Source organism: Anolis sagrei, chromosome X (assembly GCF_037176765.1).
Source record: "Anolis sagrei isolate rAnoSag1 chromosome X, rAnoSag1.mat, whole genome shotgun sequence".
Classification (NCBI taxonomy): domain Eukaryota; kingdom Metazoa; phylum Chordata; class Lepidosauria; order Squamata; family Dactyloidae; genus Anolis; species Anolis sagrei.
Window position 1 is genome coordinate 70,427,539 of NC_090034.1, and position 16,391 is coordinate 70,443,929.

Genomic DNA, 16,391 nt, shown 5'->3' on the forward strand with positions numbered 1-16,391 from the left:
AACTGTCTTCTCTGCTCCCTTCTTTACTCTGGCCTCAGAGTGGGCGGTGGTGCTGGAGAAAGGGCTCTGATGTCACAGGGGACAAGATGGAAACTCTCCCCTCTCCACTCTGGCCCCAGTGGCTATTGGTGCTGGGGGAAGGGCTCTGAAGTCACAGGAGACAAAATGGAGACTGTCTTCTCTGCTCTCTTCTTTACTCGGGCCCTAGAGTGGCTGTTGGTGCTGGGGGTGCTTTGGTTAGACCACACCTGGAATATTGTGTCCAATTCTGGGCACCACAATTCAAGAGAGATATTGACAAGGTGGAATGTGTCCAGAGGAGGGCGACTCAAATGATCAAGGGTCTGGAGAACAAGCCCTATGAGGAGCGGCTTAAGGAGCTGAGCACGTTTAGCCTGAAGAAGAGAAGGTTGAGAGGAGATATGATAGCCATGTATAAATATGTGAGAGGAAGCCACAGGGAGGAGGGAGCAAGCTTGTTTTCTGCTTCCTTGAGGACTAGGATGCGGAACAATGGCTTCAAACTACAAGAGAGGAGATTCCATCTGAACATGAGGAAGAACTTCCTGATGGTGAGAGCTGTTCAGCAGTGGAACTCTCTGCCCCGGAGTGTGGTGGAGGCTCCTTCTTTGGAAGCTTTTAAGCAGAGGTGGGATTGGCCATCTGTCGGGAGTGCTTTGAATGGAATTTTCCTGCCTCTTGGTAGAAAGGGGTTGGACTGGATGGGCCATGAGGTCTCTCTGTGATTCTAGGTCCCCAGTACAGTGCCGTCTGGGGAAAGAATTGCCTTATAAAACACGAAACAAAAATAGCATCAAGGAAGGGAATGTTCTTTTGTGGCATCACTGTCGGAATAATGCAATATTCCTGCTTCTTGGCAGGGGGTTGGACTGGATGGCCCATGAGGTCTCTTCCAACTCTGATTCTATGAGTGCTTATATCAGGGGTCCTCAAACTATGGCCCAGGGGCCAGATACAGCTCTTCAAAGTCATTTACCCGGCCCTCGCTCAGGGTCACACTAAGTCTGAAACGACTTGAAAGCACACAACAACCCTATCTCATCAGCCAAAATCAGGCCCACACTTCCCATTGAAATACTAATAAGTTTATATTTGTTAAAATTGTCCTTTATTTTAATTATTATATTGTTTTAAAGTGTTTTTTGCACTACAAATGAGATATCTGCAGTGTGCATAGGAACTCATTCATGTTTTTTCTAAATTATAATCCAGCCCTCCAGCAGTTGGAGGGAGTGATCTGGCCCTCTATTGAAAAGGTTTGAGAACCCCTGGCTTATATGATAGGTATAATGTGCTCAGGGGCGGCTCGTCCATTATGCGAAGTAAGCAGTTGCAAAACACTTTTTTTTTTGCCAGGGGCACAGAGGCGCCTCTGTAAATGCCCCTCGACCGTCACTTGAGGAGCGCCCCCTCAACTCACAACAGCCCTTGCAGTCCGGGGGGGGGGGGGAGCCTCAGCTTTCTTGCCTCGCTGCCGGGCAACCCTCTTCCCAAAGGGGCCGGGCCCTTGAGCCTCGCCTAGCCCCTCTCGTTCCTGCTCCACCTGGCCATCGGGTGCGTGAGCAGAATCGGCGCTCAATCGTTCTCCGCATTCAATCCCTTCCCCATGACTGGCTCCCTTTCCCGATCTCCTCTCCTCTCCCCAATCCGTGGGTGGGCCAAGGGGTGGAGCCGCCGTGCCTGGCCCACTTTGGGTCCAGAGGCATGTCTGAAGACCCCAGCGTGCGCACCAAAAGTTGCCTCTTCTCCTGACTTTCTCTTCAGCCATTGGGATCAAGAAGGGGGGGGGGGAAGGGAGCCCTCCGGCTGGAGGTATCTCCTACCTCTGCTCCCTCCTTTTTTTTTTTTTTTTTGCGCCTTCCTTCAGGAAAGGTGGGCATCTCCACCCCTCTCTCTCTCTTCGTGCGGCAAGTGTAGTTACTGGGATGTATAGTTCACCTACAATCAAAGAGCATTCCGAACTCCACAAATGATGGAATTGAACCAAATATGGCACACAGAACTCCCACGACGAACAGAAAATATATATCAATGATTGGAACACCTCTCACCACACTAAAACAGTAGATGTGGCTCTTAATGAGACATGCTGCATTATCACAGGGTGTCTGTGCCCTACACCACTGGAGAAATTACACTGCTTAGCCGGTATTGCACCACCTGACATCCGCCGGGAAGTGGCAGCCAATAGTGAAAGGACCAAGGCAGAGACATCTCCAGCTCATCCCCCGTTTGGGCATCAGCCAGCACGTCAACGACTTAAATCAAGACATAGTTTTCTTAGATCTACAGAGACACTCGCTGGAACACCCCAGCAAGCGAGAGTTCAAAAGTGGCAGGCTCAAACCCAGAACCTCAATCCATGGGTGTTACCAGATGAGAGACTTCCCCCTGGGCACACAGAAGACTGGGCGACTTGGAAGGCGCTGAACAGACTGCGCTCTGGCACCATGAGATGCAGAGCCAATCTTAAGAAATGGGGCTACAAAGTGGAATCTATGACATGCGAGTGCAGATAAGAAAAAACCACTGACCACCTGCTGCAATGCACCCTGAGCCCTGCCACATGCACAAGGGAGGACCTTCTTGTGGCAACCCCAGAGGCACTCCAAGTGGCCAGATACTGGTCAAAGGACATTTAACCAACTACCAAATTTGCAAAATCTGTGGGTTTTTTCTTCTTTTTAATCTCTGTGTTTGTTTTGCTCTGTTAGAATTGTAATACAATGGTATGGTTGCTGATGACACGATAAATAAAAAATAAATGATTGGTTTTGGGGGGGGGGGGGCGCCAAAATACTGTTGCTTACCGTTGAAAATTACCTAGGGCCATGATGGTGAACCTATGACACACATGTCAGCACTGACATGCATGGCTATTTTTGATGGCACGCGGCAACATACAGATAAATACACCTTATAAGAGCCAAGCTAATTCCATCCTTAAATTTGTAAAAGACTCTACAAATTTAACATCTGCACATTTGAGCATTGTTCACTCCATATCTCAGCATAGATTATACATTTTTCTTATTTAAACTATAAATATTGCAAAATTATGTTTTTTCTCTCTCGAAGTGACACCCCACCCAAGTTATGCTCAGGTTTTTGGCAAATTTTGACACACCAAACTCAAAAGGTTGCCCATCACTGACCTAGGGCCACCAGGGAGCATACAACCCCCCTGTTGCGCCAACTCCACTGGCTACCGATCTGCTACCGGGCTGAATTCAAAGTGCTGGCGTTGGCCTTTAAAGCCCTAAACGGTTCCGGCCCAAGCTACCTATCTGACTGCATCTCTGCCTATGAACCCACCAGGACTTTGAGATCTTCCGGGGAGACCCTGCTCTCGATCCCGCCGGCTTCTCAAGCACGGTTGGCGGGGACGAGAGATAGGGCCTTCTCGGTGGTGGCTCCTCAGCTGTAGAACGCCCTTCCTACGGACATTAGACTAGCACCATCTCTAATGGTATTCCGCAAAAAGGTGGTATTAGACTAGCACCATCTCTAATGGTATTCCGCAAAAAGACCTGGATGTTTGTGCAGGGGTTTGAGTAATTTAGTGCAATCTGGTAATGGAACATAGGAATGGAACAATGGACGACGAACCTGGACTACGCTTGGATTATGAGAAGATTGGGTACGGTTGTTTTTTGTAATAATTGTGCATTGTAATTGCTTATTGGTAATTTATAGATAATGTGTTAAGTCAATTGTTATATGTTGTATGGAACCACTGCTGTTTCTACTGTTTGTGAACCACTGTGAGTCGCCTTAGGGCTTGAGATACAGCGGTACAATGGCTTCAAACTACAAGAGAGGAGATTCCATCTGAACATTAGGAAGAACCTCCTGACTGTGAGAGCCGTTCAGCAGTGGAACTCTCTGCCCCGGAGTGTGGTGGAGGCTCCTTCTTTGGAAGCTTTTAAGCAGAGGCTGGATGGCCATTTGTCAGGGGTGATTTGAATGCAATATTCCTGCTTCTTGGCAGGGGGTTGGACTGGATGGCCCATGAGGTCTCTTCCAACTCTTTGATTCTATGATTCTATGGTATATAAGCAAAGTAAATAAATAAATAAATATTAATGCCCAAGTTGGCCCGGGCTTGCTCCTTGTCGCCCCGCCCCCTTCGCGCCAAATGTCACCACGCCTTTTCCTCCCCTTTCCCTATAGGACCGCACCCCTCGCGCATGCGCAGTATCATTCCCCACAATGGCGCCGAGAAGGGCGGGTTGAGGCGAGCCGGCGCCCGGCCGCCATCTTGTCTTGAGGGGAAAACAGCGAGCTTGACTCACCTCGGCGTCGGAGACTTTGTCCTGTTGTTGCTGCTGCTGCGGCATGGAGGGCTGTTGTTGTTGCTGCTGCTGTTGGTGGTGGTGGTGCTGACTCTGACCGGATCGCCTATCGCCACTGCGGTGCTGGCCGGGCCCTCCTCCTCCTCCGCCTTTGGAGCCTCCACTGGGAGTGGGGCCTCCCTTCAAGGCGCCGCCGCTCCCTCCTCCTCCTCCTCCGGGCGACGGGCCTGACACTTTCTTCGGGCCTTGGCTCGGCGGGGTGGTTTGTTGCTGCGAGGCCGGCGCTTGGGCGGAAGAGGAGGCCGCAGGAGCGGAGGTCGAGCTGGGCGCGGCACTGACAGAGGAAGAGGCCGCTGAAGAGGGCGGAGGTTGTTGCCCGGCCTGGTTCTGGGTCACCGAAGGCGCCGAGGAGACGGAAACCGACGCCGCGGAGGACGACGCAGGCACCGAAGTCGAGCTGGGCGGCTTCGGAGGCTCCGACTTGGGCGCATGGTGGTGGCCGCTTCCTCCTCCTCCTCGGGTCTGGGTCGGGCCTGGAGGCGGCGAGCGGAAGTCGTGGTTCCCCGGCAGGCCTCGGCCTCCTCCGCCGCTGCCTCCCCCTATTCCTCCTCCTCCTCCACCACCACGCCGGTGGAAGCCGCCTCCACGGCTTCGAAAGCGGTCTCTCGACATGGCAAAAATGGTGGCGGTTGGCGGGGGCCGCAAGGCCTAGCAAAGCTGAAGAAGAAAAAGGAAACTGGTCTTTCCTCTCAGAGAGTTTCCAAAATGGCTACCGCCGCTGAGACGAAAAAAGCAAACGGCCTCGCCGCTTTGTCCCTCCTTTATATAGCCTCGCAATCCCCGCCCCCTCTTTTCCCCGCCCTCGGTTTGTTTTGCTCCAATACAAAACTCGCTCTTGTCCGGATTGACAAGAGGCGCCACCAATTGTGATTCGAGCTCTTTCTCTCGCCGACGGAGCGCAATTCCCACCTTTATCTTGCTCCAGGGCACCAATAGGGAGCGGCGTCTTGTCCGGATTGACAAGCGGCGCCACCAATTGTTCGAACTCTTGCTCTCGCCCTTGGAGCGCAATTCCCACCTTTTCCTTGCTCCAGGGCACCAATAGGGAGCGGCGTCTTGTCCAGATTGACAAATTGTGCCACCAATTGTAATTCCAAGGCTTGCTCTACCGTCGGAATGCAATCTCCATCCCGCCCTTGGTACAGAGCACCAATAGGGAGCGGCGTCTTGCCTGGATTGACAAGGACGGTATCCAATCCGTTTTCAAATTATCGATAAAGAAGGCTGGAATGGTTTCTGCCCTCGGGTCGGTAGCGATTTTATCCAATAGCGAGCCTCGATACAAACAAACGCCGCTCACACAATACCTAATTATGAAAGAAAAGGACGTTGACTTATTTCGGCCCTGATTGGACCGTTTGATCAGCAGTAGGCGTGGCTTCTTTTTACACTGTTCCTCCAGCCTACGCATGAAAACTAGGCCTTGCTGCAATGAGGTTGCCACGTGGTTGGACAAAAGGGGCGTCTATACTGCAGAATGAATGCAGTTTGGTGCCTCTTTAACTGCCAGGGCTTGATGCGATGGGATTTTGGGAGTTGTTGTTTGATGAGGCCCCAGCACCCTTTGACAGGGAAGGCTAAAGGCCATCAAAAATGACAACTCCCATGAATCCATAGTATTGCGCCATGGCAATTTGAATGTGGGTTCAAACTGCATTCAAAACTCCAACCATCACCCAAGTCAAAAAAGAAGCACCATTAAAGCCTTGGCAGACCGTGCAAAAAGAATCTGTGAACCCCACCTAGAATCATAGAACCAAAGAGTTGGAAGAGACTTCATGGGCCATCCAGTCCAACCCCCTGCCAAGAAGCAGGAATATTGCATTCAAATCACCCCTGACAGATGGCCATCCAGCCTCTGCTTAAAAGCTTCCAAAGAAGGAGCCTCCACCACACTCCGGGGCAGAGAGTTCCACTGCTGAACGACTCTCACAGTCAGGAAGTTCTTCCTCATGTTCAGATGGAATCTCCTCTCTTGTAGTTTGAAGCCATTGTTCCACGTCCTAGTCTCCAGAGAAGCAGAAAACAAGCTTGCTCCCTCCTCCCTGTGGCTTCCTCTCACATATTTATACATGGCTATCATATCTCCTCTCAGCCTTCTCTTCTTCAGGCTAAACATGCCCAGTTCCCTAAGCCGCTCCTCATAGGGCTTGTTCTCCAGACCCTTGATCATTTTAGTTGCCCTCCTCTGGACACATTCCAGCTTGTCAATTGTGGTGCCCAGAATTGGACACAATATTCCAGATGTGGTCTAACCAAAGCAGAATAGAGGGGTAGCATGACTTCCTTAGATCTAGACACTATGCTCCTATTGATGCAGGCCAAAATCCCATTGGCTTTTTTTGCCGCCACATCACATTGTTGGCTCATGTTTAACTTGTTGTCCACGAGGACTCCAAGATCTTTTTCACACGTACTGCTCTCGAGCCAGGCATTGTCCCCCATTCTGTATCTTTGCATTTCATTTTTTCTGCCAAAGTGGAGTATCTTGCATTTGTCACTGTTGAACTTCATTTTGTTAGTTTTGGCCCATCTCTCTAATCTGTCAAGATCGTTTTGAATTCTGCTCCTGTCCTCTGGAGTGTTGGCTATCCCTCCCAATTTGGTGTCGTCTGCAAACTTGATGATCATGCCTTCTAGCCCTTCATCTAAGTCATTAATAAAGATGTTGAACAGGACCGGGCTCAGGACGGAACCCTGCGGCACTCCACTTGTCACTTCTTTCCAAGATGAAGAGGAAGCATTGGTGAGCACCCTCTGGTTTCGTCCGCTTAACCAGTTACAGATCCACCTCACCGTAGTTTTGCCTAGCCCACCTTGGACTAGTTTGTTTGCCAGAAGGTCATGGGGGACCTTGTCGAAGGCCTTACTGAAATCCAGGTACGCTACATCCACGGCATTCCCCGCATCTACCCAGCTTGTAACTCTATCGAAGAAAGAGATCAGATTAGTCTGGCATGACTTGTTTTTGATAAATCCATGTTGACTATTCTTTATGAACATACAATACATTTTTATTTATGTAGGTTATTCCCAGAATTCTGAACTGGATGTTCAAAACGAAACATCACCCAAGTCAAAAAAGAAGCACCATTAAAGCCTTGGCAGACCGTGCAAAAAGAATCTGCGAACCCCACCTCCTCCAAGATGAACTGAACCACCTCAACTGGGCTCTACAGGCCAATGGATACTCCACCTCAGACATCAGAAGAGCTGCAAGACCAAGAACAAGCCACGAGAGTCAAGATGAAGACCTACCCAGAGGAAAAGTGTTCCTGCCATACATCAAGGGAACCACTGACCGCATAGGGAAACTGATGAGGAAACACAACATACAAACTATCTACAAACCCACCAAGGAAATCCAGCAAATGCTACGTTCAGCAAAGGACAAGAGGGATCCTCTCAGTTCTGCAGGAGTCTACCGTATACCATGCAGCTGTGGACAAGTCTACATAGGGACCACCAAACGCAGCGCCGGACACGCATCAAGGAACATGAAAGGCACTGCAGACTACTCCCACCAGAGAAATCAGCCATAGCAGAGCACCTGATGAACCAACCTGGACACAGCATATTATTTGAGAACACAGAAGTGCTGGACCGCTCTCACAACCACCATGTCAGGCTACACAGAGAAGCCATTGAAATCCACAAACATGTGGACAATTTCAACAGAAAGGAAGAAACCATGAAAATGAACAAAATCTGGCTACCAATATTAAAAAATTCTAAAATTGCAACAGCAAAAACAGCAGAGAGAAAAACAGGCAGGGACATCTAATCACCCTTCAAGAAGAGTTTGCTCCAGGCACAGTCAGCCCATTGTATGCTAATCAGGTGGTCAGTTGAAAGATTCACACCTAGCCCAACTTACAAAAGCCCTTTGTCTCACCCTGGTCATTCCACAGATATGTAAACCCCTTTTTCCCAGCTCCAGCAGACCTTACCTCTGAGGATGCCTGCCATAGATGCAGGCGAAACGTCAGGAGTAATCCCTCTAGAACATGGCCCTATAGCCCAAAAAAACCCCACAAGAACTGAGTGATTCCGGCCATGAAAACCTTCGACAATACATCAAACTGCATTAATTCGACAGTGTAGATCAGTGGTTCTCAACCTTCCTAATGCCGTGACCCCTTAACACAGTCCCTCATGTTGTGGTGACCCCCAACCATAATATTGATTTCATTGCTACTTCATAACAGTCATTTTACTACTGTTATAAATCATAATGTAAATATCTGATATGCAGGATGTATTTTCATTCACTGGACCAAACTGGGCACAAATACCCAATACACCCAAATGTGAATGCTAGTGGGGTTGGGGGAGGATTGATTTTGTAATTTGGGAGTTGTACTTGCTGGGATTTATAGTTCACTTACAATCAAAGAGCATTCTGAACTCCACCAGCGATAGATTTGAACCAAACTTGGCTCCCATTGGAGGGGACGTGGTTTTAAAAAGGGAATTTTCATATATTTCCCCTATGCCCATATGTCATGATTTACTGCCATATTGGCCTATTTCTGCAGTAGGCCTTTGTTCACATAAAATGCTGATTGTTTGAGAAATCAGTGCTCCAGATAAGAAGTTACTATTCAAGGGTAACAACATATCCGGACAAAACCAGCTAGCTGTTTGCTAGATAGAACCCCCAAGTTTCCCAGTCACTCTGAAGCCATGTTTGCAACAGACTCACAGATAAGATACAGTCATGGTCAGAGAACAATGGACCATAGTTATGTTATAGCTGTGCCATTGTTAGGATCCCACGTGTACTATAATGTCAATCAAAATCATAAACAACTAATGAACAACTGCATAGCTAACTTAGACTAACTTAGTTTTGGACTCCACCAACAATAGAATTGGCTCGAACTTCCCACATCGAATCCCCATAACCATCAGAAAATACTGTGTTTTCTTACGGTCTTCAGCGACCCCTCTGACACCCCCTCGCGACCCCCTCAGGGGTCCTGACCCCCAGGTTGAGAAACACTGGTGTAGATGCTCTCATAGACTTTCCCAGGCAGCTTTTCTAAACCTCATTTGCACAATATAGATATAGGATATATATTGTATAGTAGCCCCCGGTGGCGCAGTGGGTTAAACCCCTGTGCCGGCAGGACTGAAGACCAACAGGTCACAGGTTCGAATCCGGGAGAGGCGGATGAGCTCCCTCTGTCAGCTCCAGCTCCTCATGAGGGAACAGGAGAGAAGCCTCCCACAAGGATGATACACCCCGAATAGATTACTGCAACGCACTCTACGTGGGGTTGCCTTTGAAGACTGTTCGGAAACTTCACTTAGTCCAGCGGGCGGCAGCCAGAGCATCATACAGGGAGCATGCCACCCCTCTGTTGTGTCAGCTCCACTGGCTGCCGATCCAGTTCCGAGCACAATTCAAAGTTCTGGTCCTGACCTATAAAACCCTATATGGCTCCGGCCCAGCATATCTGTCCGAACGCATCTCCCTCTACGTCCCACCTTGAAGTCTGAGATCTTCTAGGGAGGCCCTGCTCTCGACCCCACCTCTATCACAAGTGAGGTTGGTGGGGACGAGGAGCAGGGCCTTCTCAGTGGTGGCCCCTCACCTGTGGAATTCACTCCCCGGGGAAATTAGGTCATCGACATCCCTCCTCTCTTTCAGAAGGAAATTAAAAACATGGTTGTATGACCAGGCTTTCGGGCAATCTGGCGGTTAGATAAGGACAATGATGACCAGAATCGATAGTATTTGACAATGTGGAATGAATTACGGACTCTGAGATGGCGAACGCTGAGTATTAGATTGTTTTTATTGATGTATAAACTGATTGTCTTAATTGTTATAATTGCTGTTTACATGTTTTTCTATTGTTATGTTTATGCTGGCATCAAATTGTGCCTTTGTAAGCCGCCCTGAGTCCCCCCTCGGGGGTTGAGAAGGGCAGGGTAGAAATACGCGAAATAAATAAATAAATAAAAACATCAAATCATCCAGGTGTCCCCTGGGCAACGTCCTTGCAGACGGCCAATTTTCTCACACCAGAAGCGACTTGCAGTTTCTAAAGTCACTCTTGACACAGGGAAAAATCTATTATATCAATAGATGCACATAATAACGTATCTTGGAGATGGGGCCAAGTCTAAACATGAAATTCATGTATACATGGTTTGCTAGGCTAGACCCTCTTTCACCCGGTTTGCTAGTAAAGTTAAATTGCCGTGTCGCAAAAGGTTGCAGGTCTAAAAGGCATGTCACCAACTGGGTTGTTGTAGGTTTTTTCGGGCTATATGGCCATGTTCACCAACTACCCTTCCAGACTGGGCCTACTGTAGTGGTTCAGCCTGTGGTTGTTCTATTGCATGAGATTGCAAGGACATGAGAGAAGCCTCCCACAGCCAGGCCCGTAGCCAGGCCCGTAGCCAGGCCCGTAGCCAGGCCCGTAGCCAGGCCCGTAGCCAGGCCCGTAGCCAGGCCCGTAGCCAGGCCCGTAGCCAGGCCCGTAGCCAGGCCCGTAGCCAGGCCCGTAGCCAGGCCCGTAGCCAGGCCCGTAGCCAGGCCCGTAGCCAGGCCCGTAGCCAGGCCCGTAGCCAGGCCCGTAGCCAGGCCCGTAGCCAGGCCCGTAGCCAGGCCCGTAGCCAGGCCCGTAGCCAGGCCCGTAGCCAGGCCCGTAGCCAGGCCCGTAGCCAGGCCCGTAGCCAGGCCCGTAGCCAGGCCCGTAGCCAGGCCCGTAGCCAGGCCCGTAGCCAGGCCCGTAGCCAGGATTTCATTTCGGGGGGGGGGGGTGTGTGAATTTTTTTCAGGGGGGTTTGGGGGGGATGAGTTTCGGGGGGGGCTGAGTCTGAGTGAAAGAGGGTCTAGCTTAGCAAACCTTTTGTATCATTACCCCAATACCCCCATGCATATGGGATATATTGAGTATGGTGATCAGATCATGATATGAATAAACATAACAGTTTAAATAATGCACCAGTAAGGCTTTTTCGCGAACCACCATGAGAATTTCGGGGGGGGGGGCTGAAGCCCCCCGAGCCCCCCCCCCCCCCCCCCCGGCTACATGCCTGCTGACAGCCAATTCTTTCACACCAGAATAATAATAATAATAATAATAATAATAATAATAATAAAAGAGTGAATACTGTAAAAGAGTGAATACCGTAAAAACACAATCCAGAATAGAAGAGAAAACTGGCGAAAGAAGGCTCTCCATGGACAGTTTCTGGGAAACATTGAGAGCCAAATTGACAAAGAAAAAAAATGGCTGTGGCTCACAAATGGAACTTTGAAAAAGTAGACGGAGGGCCCGATTCTGGCAGCCCAAGAACAAGCCATTAGAACAAATACCATCGAAGCCAGATTTGAAAAGTCAACGACCGATCCCAAATGTAGACTCTGCAAGGAAGCAGATGAAACAATAGATCATATCCTCAGCTGCTGCAAGAAGATCGCGCAGACAAACTACGCTTGAGGCTCAGGCGTTGGCGGTGTCTGGGAGGGCTTTCGCACAACTGAGACTCGTGCGCCAACTGCGACCGTACCTCGCGAAGGCGGATCTGGCCGGAGTGGTCCATTCCTTGGTCACCTCCAGATTGGACTACTGCAATGCGCTCTACGTGGGGCTGCCCTTGAAGACGGCTCGGAAGCTCCAACTGGTCCAATGATCAGCAGCCAGGATGCTAACTGGGGCGCCTTACAGAGAGAGGTCAACCCTCCTGTTCAAGGAGCTCCACTGGCTGCCATTTATTTTCCGAGCCCAATTCAAGGTGCAGGTGCTTACCTACAAAGCCCTGAACGGTTTGGGACCAGCCTACCTGCGTGACTGCATTTCCATCTACGAACCCACACGTTCACTTCGGTCATCTGGAGAGGCCCTGCTCGTTATCCCACCGGCATCGCAAGCGCGCTTGGTGGGGACGCGGGACAGGGCCTTTTCCGTGGTGGCCCCCCGACTCTGGAACACCCTCCCCAAAGACCTTAGACAGGCCCCTACATTGGCTGCCTTCAGAAAGAACTTGAAGACCTGGCTTTTCCGATGCGCCTTCCCAGATTAGGAAATCTCCACTACCAAGTCCCATAAGCACTTTATCAGAACCAATGATTGCAGCACATTGCACATCGCACTTGCCCTGGAAGCCCTATATACACCTCCTGTCACATCAGCACTTTTAATCTTGTACCCATTGCTCTGGTCCGGCCCAGTTTTATTGTGTTTAGTTTATTGTGCCTGTTGTTTATTTTGCTTTATTCTGTTTTTAATTGTTTGATTTGCTTAGATTGTATTGTTGTGTTGTGTGTTGAGGCCTCGGCCTGTGTAAGCCGCATCGAATCCTTCGGGAGATGCTAGCGGGGTACAAATAAAGTTTAATAATAATAATAATAATAATAATAATAATAACACCGTTGGTCAGATGATTGATTAGAACCTGTGCCACAAATACCATCTGTCTGTGACAAAGAACTGGTGGGATTACAAGCCGGAAAATGTTACAGAAAATGAACACATCAAACTCCTCTGGGACTTCAGAATTCAGACAGACAGAGTTCTGGAGCACAATACTCCTGACCTCATGATCGTGTTAAAAAACAAAATATGGATTGTCGATGTCGCAATCCCAGGCATCAGCAGGATTGAAGAGAAATAACTGGAAAAGCTGATACGATATGAGGATTTAAAGATCAAACAGCAAAGACTGGCACAAGCCAGTAGAGATGGTCCCAGTGGTGATCGGCACACTGGGTGCAGTGTCTAAAGCCCTTGGCCTGCACTTAAATACAATCAGCACTGACAAAATTACCATCTGCCAGCTGCAGAAGGCCACTTTACTGGGATCTGCAAGCATTATTTGCCGATACATCACACAGTCCTAAACACTTGGGAAGTGTCCGACATGTGATCCAATACAACAGCCAGAAGAGTTATCTTGTCTGCTGTGGACTCATCTTGTTATGTTTCTAATAATAATAATAATAATTATTATTATCTGGAACTCTCTCCCCAAGGATATCAGACAAGCCCCAACATTGGCAGTCTTTAGGAAGAGCTTGAAGACGTTATTGTTCCAGTGTGCCTTTCCAGAATAGGAAACTCCTAGCATCATGTCCCAAATGCACTTTACTAGAGATTTGAGATTGTCTGCACACCGCACCTATCTCCAAAAACCTATCTATTTAACCTGTCATGTCCAGCATTTTTTAAATTTTTACTCATCACATTTGGCCCGGCCTTAGTTTTAAATACGTCATGGTGTTATTGTCTAATGTTTATTGTTATTGTTTTAATGTTTATTGCTTGTTTTTTGAGTTTTATTTATTGTTGTATTTGTTATGCTGTTGTTTTATTGATGTGTTGGGCCTCGGCCTCTTGTAAGCCGCACCGAGTCCTTCTGGAGATGTTAGCAGGGTATAAATAAAGGTTTATTATTATTAGTAGTATTATTATTATTAAACAACTTTTTTTATATCCTGCCACCATCTCCCCAAAGGGGACTCAGAGCGGCTAAAATGAGGCCAAGCCCAAAGTTAAAACAAAATAAAATACAGATACAGCAAAATAAAATACGAAGTAATAAAATATATATTCCAGGCTGGGTTTTATTGTTTTAATTTAATGTTTTAATTGTTTATAATTATTGTTACTATGTATTTTATTGTGTTGAATTGTAGGCATAAACATATGCCGGTTGGAAGCCGCCCTGAGTCCCCCTTAGTGGGTTGAGAAGGGCAGGGTAGAAGTACCCGAAATAAGTAAATAAATAAAATACCATCAAAATAAATACGTAATATAACAAAATAAAAGAAACAGTTCCAAAATGACATGAAAGAGAAATGGAACACAGTGGACAGGCCAAATGTACTAAAGATAATTTTTTAAAAAAATGATAAAACCCTGGATGAGATAGGTAGAATATGTTTCTAAGGGAGAATGTGTTTCTGAGGGAGGAACTCAAAAGGGCCAAACAATGGGGTTAAACCTCAGTTAGGAACAGGGGAAAAGTGCATCATGAGGACAGAGCTGTAGTTGGGACAGACTAAAAGTGGAATATATATTCATTCGCCAAAGGCACATCAGAAGAGACAGGTTTTTAGGTCTTTCTTAAAGCTGCCAGGGTGGGGACTTGCCTAATCTCACTCAGCAGTGAGTTCCAGAGCCGGGGGGCCACAGCAGAGAAGACCCTCTCCCTCATCCCCACAAGTCATATTTGTGATAAAGGTGGGGGTGAGAGGAGGGCCTCTCCAGAGGATTGACGAGCTCGTGTAGATTTATGAAGGGAGATGGGGTCACGAAAGTAGGCAAGTCCCAAACTGTTCAGGGCTTTATAAGTGATAACCTGGACCTTGAATTGGAACCAGAAAATGAATGGCAGCCAGTGGAGCTCCTTGAACAGGGGGGTAGACCACTCCCTGTAATTATCTCGACTTAGCAGTTTGGCTGCCAAGCGTTGGACTAATTTAAGTTTCTGGGCCGTCTTCAAGGGTAGCCCCACGTAGAGTGCATTGCAATAGGGTAGCGCCCGTACCTCGGGAAGTCTGACTTGGCCACGGTAGTACATGCTCTGGTCACATCCCGCCTTGACTACTGCAACGCTCTCTACGTGGGGCTGCCCTTGAAGACGGCCCGGAAGCTCCAGCTAGTCCAGCGCGCGGCAGCCATGTTACTAACAGGAGCGGGACGCAGGGAGCATACAACGCCCTTGTTGTACCAGCTCCACTGGCTGCCGATTTGCTACCGGGCCCAATTCAAGGTGCTGGTGTTGGCCTACAAAGCCCTAAACGGTTCCGGCCCAAAATACCTGTCTGACCGCATCTCGGCCTATGAGCCCACGAGGACTTTGAGATCGTCCGGGGAGGCCCTTCTCTCGATCCCGCCTGCCTCACAGGCACGCCTGGCGGGGACGAGGGATAGGGCCTTCTCGGTGGTGGCCCCCCGGCTGTGGAACACCCTCCCTGTGGACATCAGACTGGCACCCTCCCTTATGTCATTCCGCAAGAGACTAAAGACGTGGTTGTTTGAGAAGGTGTTTGAGTAAGTGCTGCAATAACTGGCAATGACGATTGGAACGGAACATGGATAACGAGATTTGGATTGTGATTCAACAATGAGACGTCGCGAATGATTTAGTGTAATTGTATTATTGATAGTGATGTTGTTTAATGTTGTTGTGATATTGCTTATGTTGTAAATTGTACCTGTTTTTACATGTTGTACACCGCCGTGAGTCGCCCTAGGGCTGAGAACGGCGGTCTACAAGTGCAGTAAATAAATAAATAAATAAATAAATAGTCCAATCTAGAGGTAACTAAGGCATGGACCACTGTAGGCAGATCAGACCTCACGAGCAAAGGCCCTCCCAGCCACCACCGACAGCTGAGCATCAAATGTCAGTGCTGAATCCAAGAGGACCCCCAGACTGAGGGGGGCCTTCGACAATACAAGAGTTTTTTGTCCCGCCCTGGTCATTCCATAGATATATAAATCCATTTTCCTAGTTCCAACAGACCTCACTACCTCGGAGGATGCTTGCCATAGATGCAGGCGAAACGTCAGGAGAGAATGCCTCTGGAACATGGCCATATAGCCCGAAAAAACCTACAGCAACCCAGTGATTCCGGCCATGAAAGCCTTCGACAAAAACATTATATGAGTCTACACTGACCCTATAAGCCAGTGGTTCTCAACCTTCCTAATGCCACGACCCCTTAATACGCTTCCTCATGTTATGGTGACCCCCAACCAATAAATTAGTTTCATTGCTACTTCATAACAGTCATTTTGCTGCTGTTATGAATAGTAATGTGAATATCTGATATGCAGGATGTATTTCCATACACTGGACCAAATTTGGCACAAAGACCCAATACACCCAAATGTAAATACTGGTGGGATTGGGGGAGGGTATTGATTTTGTCCTGTGGGAGTTGTAGTTGCTGGGATTTGTAGTTAACCTACAATCAAAGAGGTTTCTGAACTCCACCAGTGATGGAATTGAATCAAACTTGGCACACAGAACTCCCATGACCAAGAG

The 16,391-nt window shown here is 48.4% G+C and overlaps 2 protein-coding genes across 4 annotated transcripts in view; one reads left to right on the top strand and one right to left on the bottom strand.

Annotated features, from left to right (window-relative positions):
• The window catches only part of SFPQ (splicing factor proline and glutamine rich), a 28,583-nt gene extending 23,457 nt beyond the window's left edge, over window positions 1–5,126 (bottom strand). For all 3 annotated transcript variants that reach the window (XM_060784560.2, XM_060784561.2, XM_060784559.2), the window contains exon 1: window positions 4,317–5,126. In XM_060784560.2, coding sequence (XP_060640543.2) covers window positions 4,317–4,988 — 672 coding nt within the window. In that variant the 5' untranslated portion in view covers window positions 4,989–5,126. The remainder of the gene's footprint in view (window positions 1–4,316) is intronic.
• The window catches only part of LOC132780783 (zinc finger MYM-type protein 4), a 225,586-nt gene that overhangs the window by 110,499 nt on the left and 98,696 nt on the right, over window positions 1–16,391 (top strand). The gene's annotated exons all lie outside the window — the stretch shown is intronic.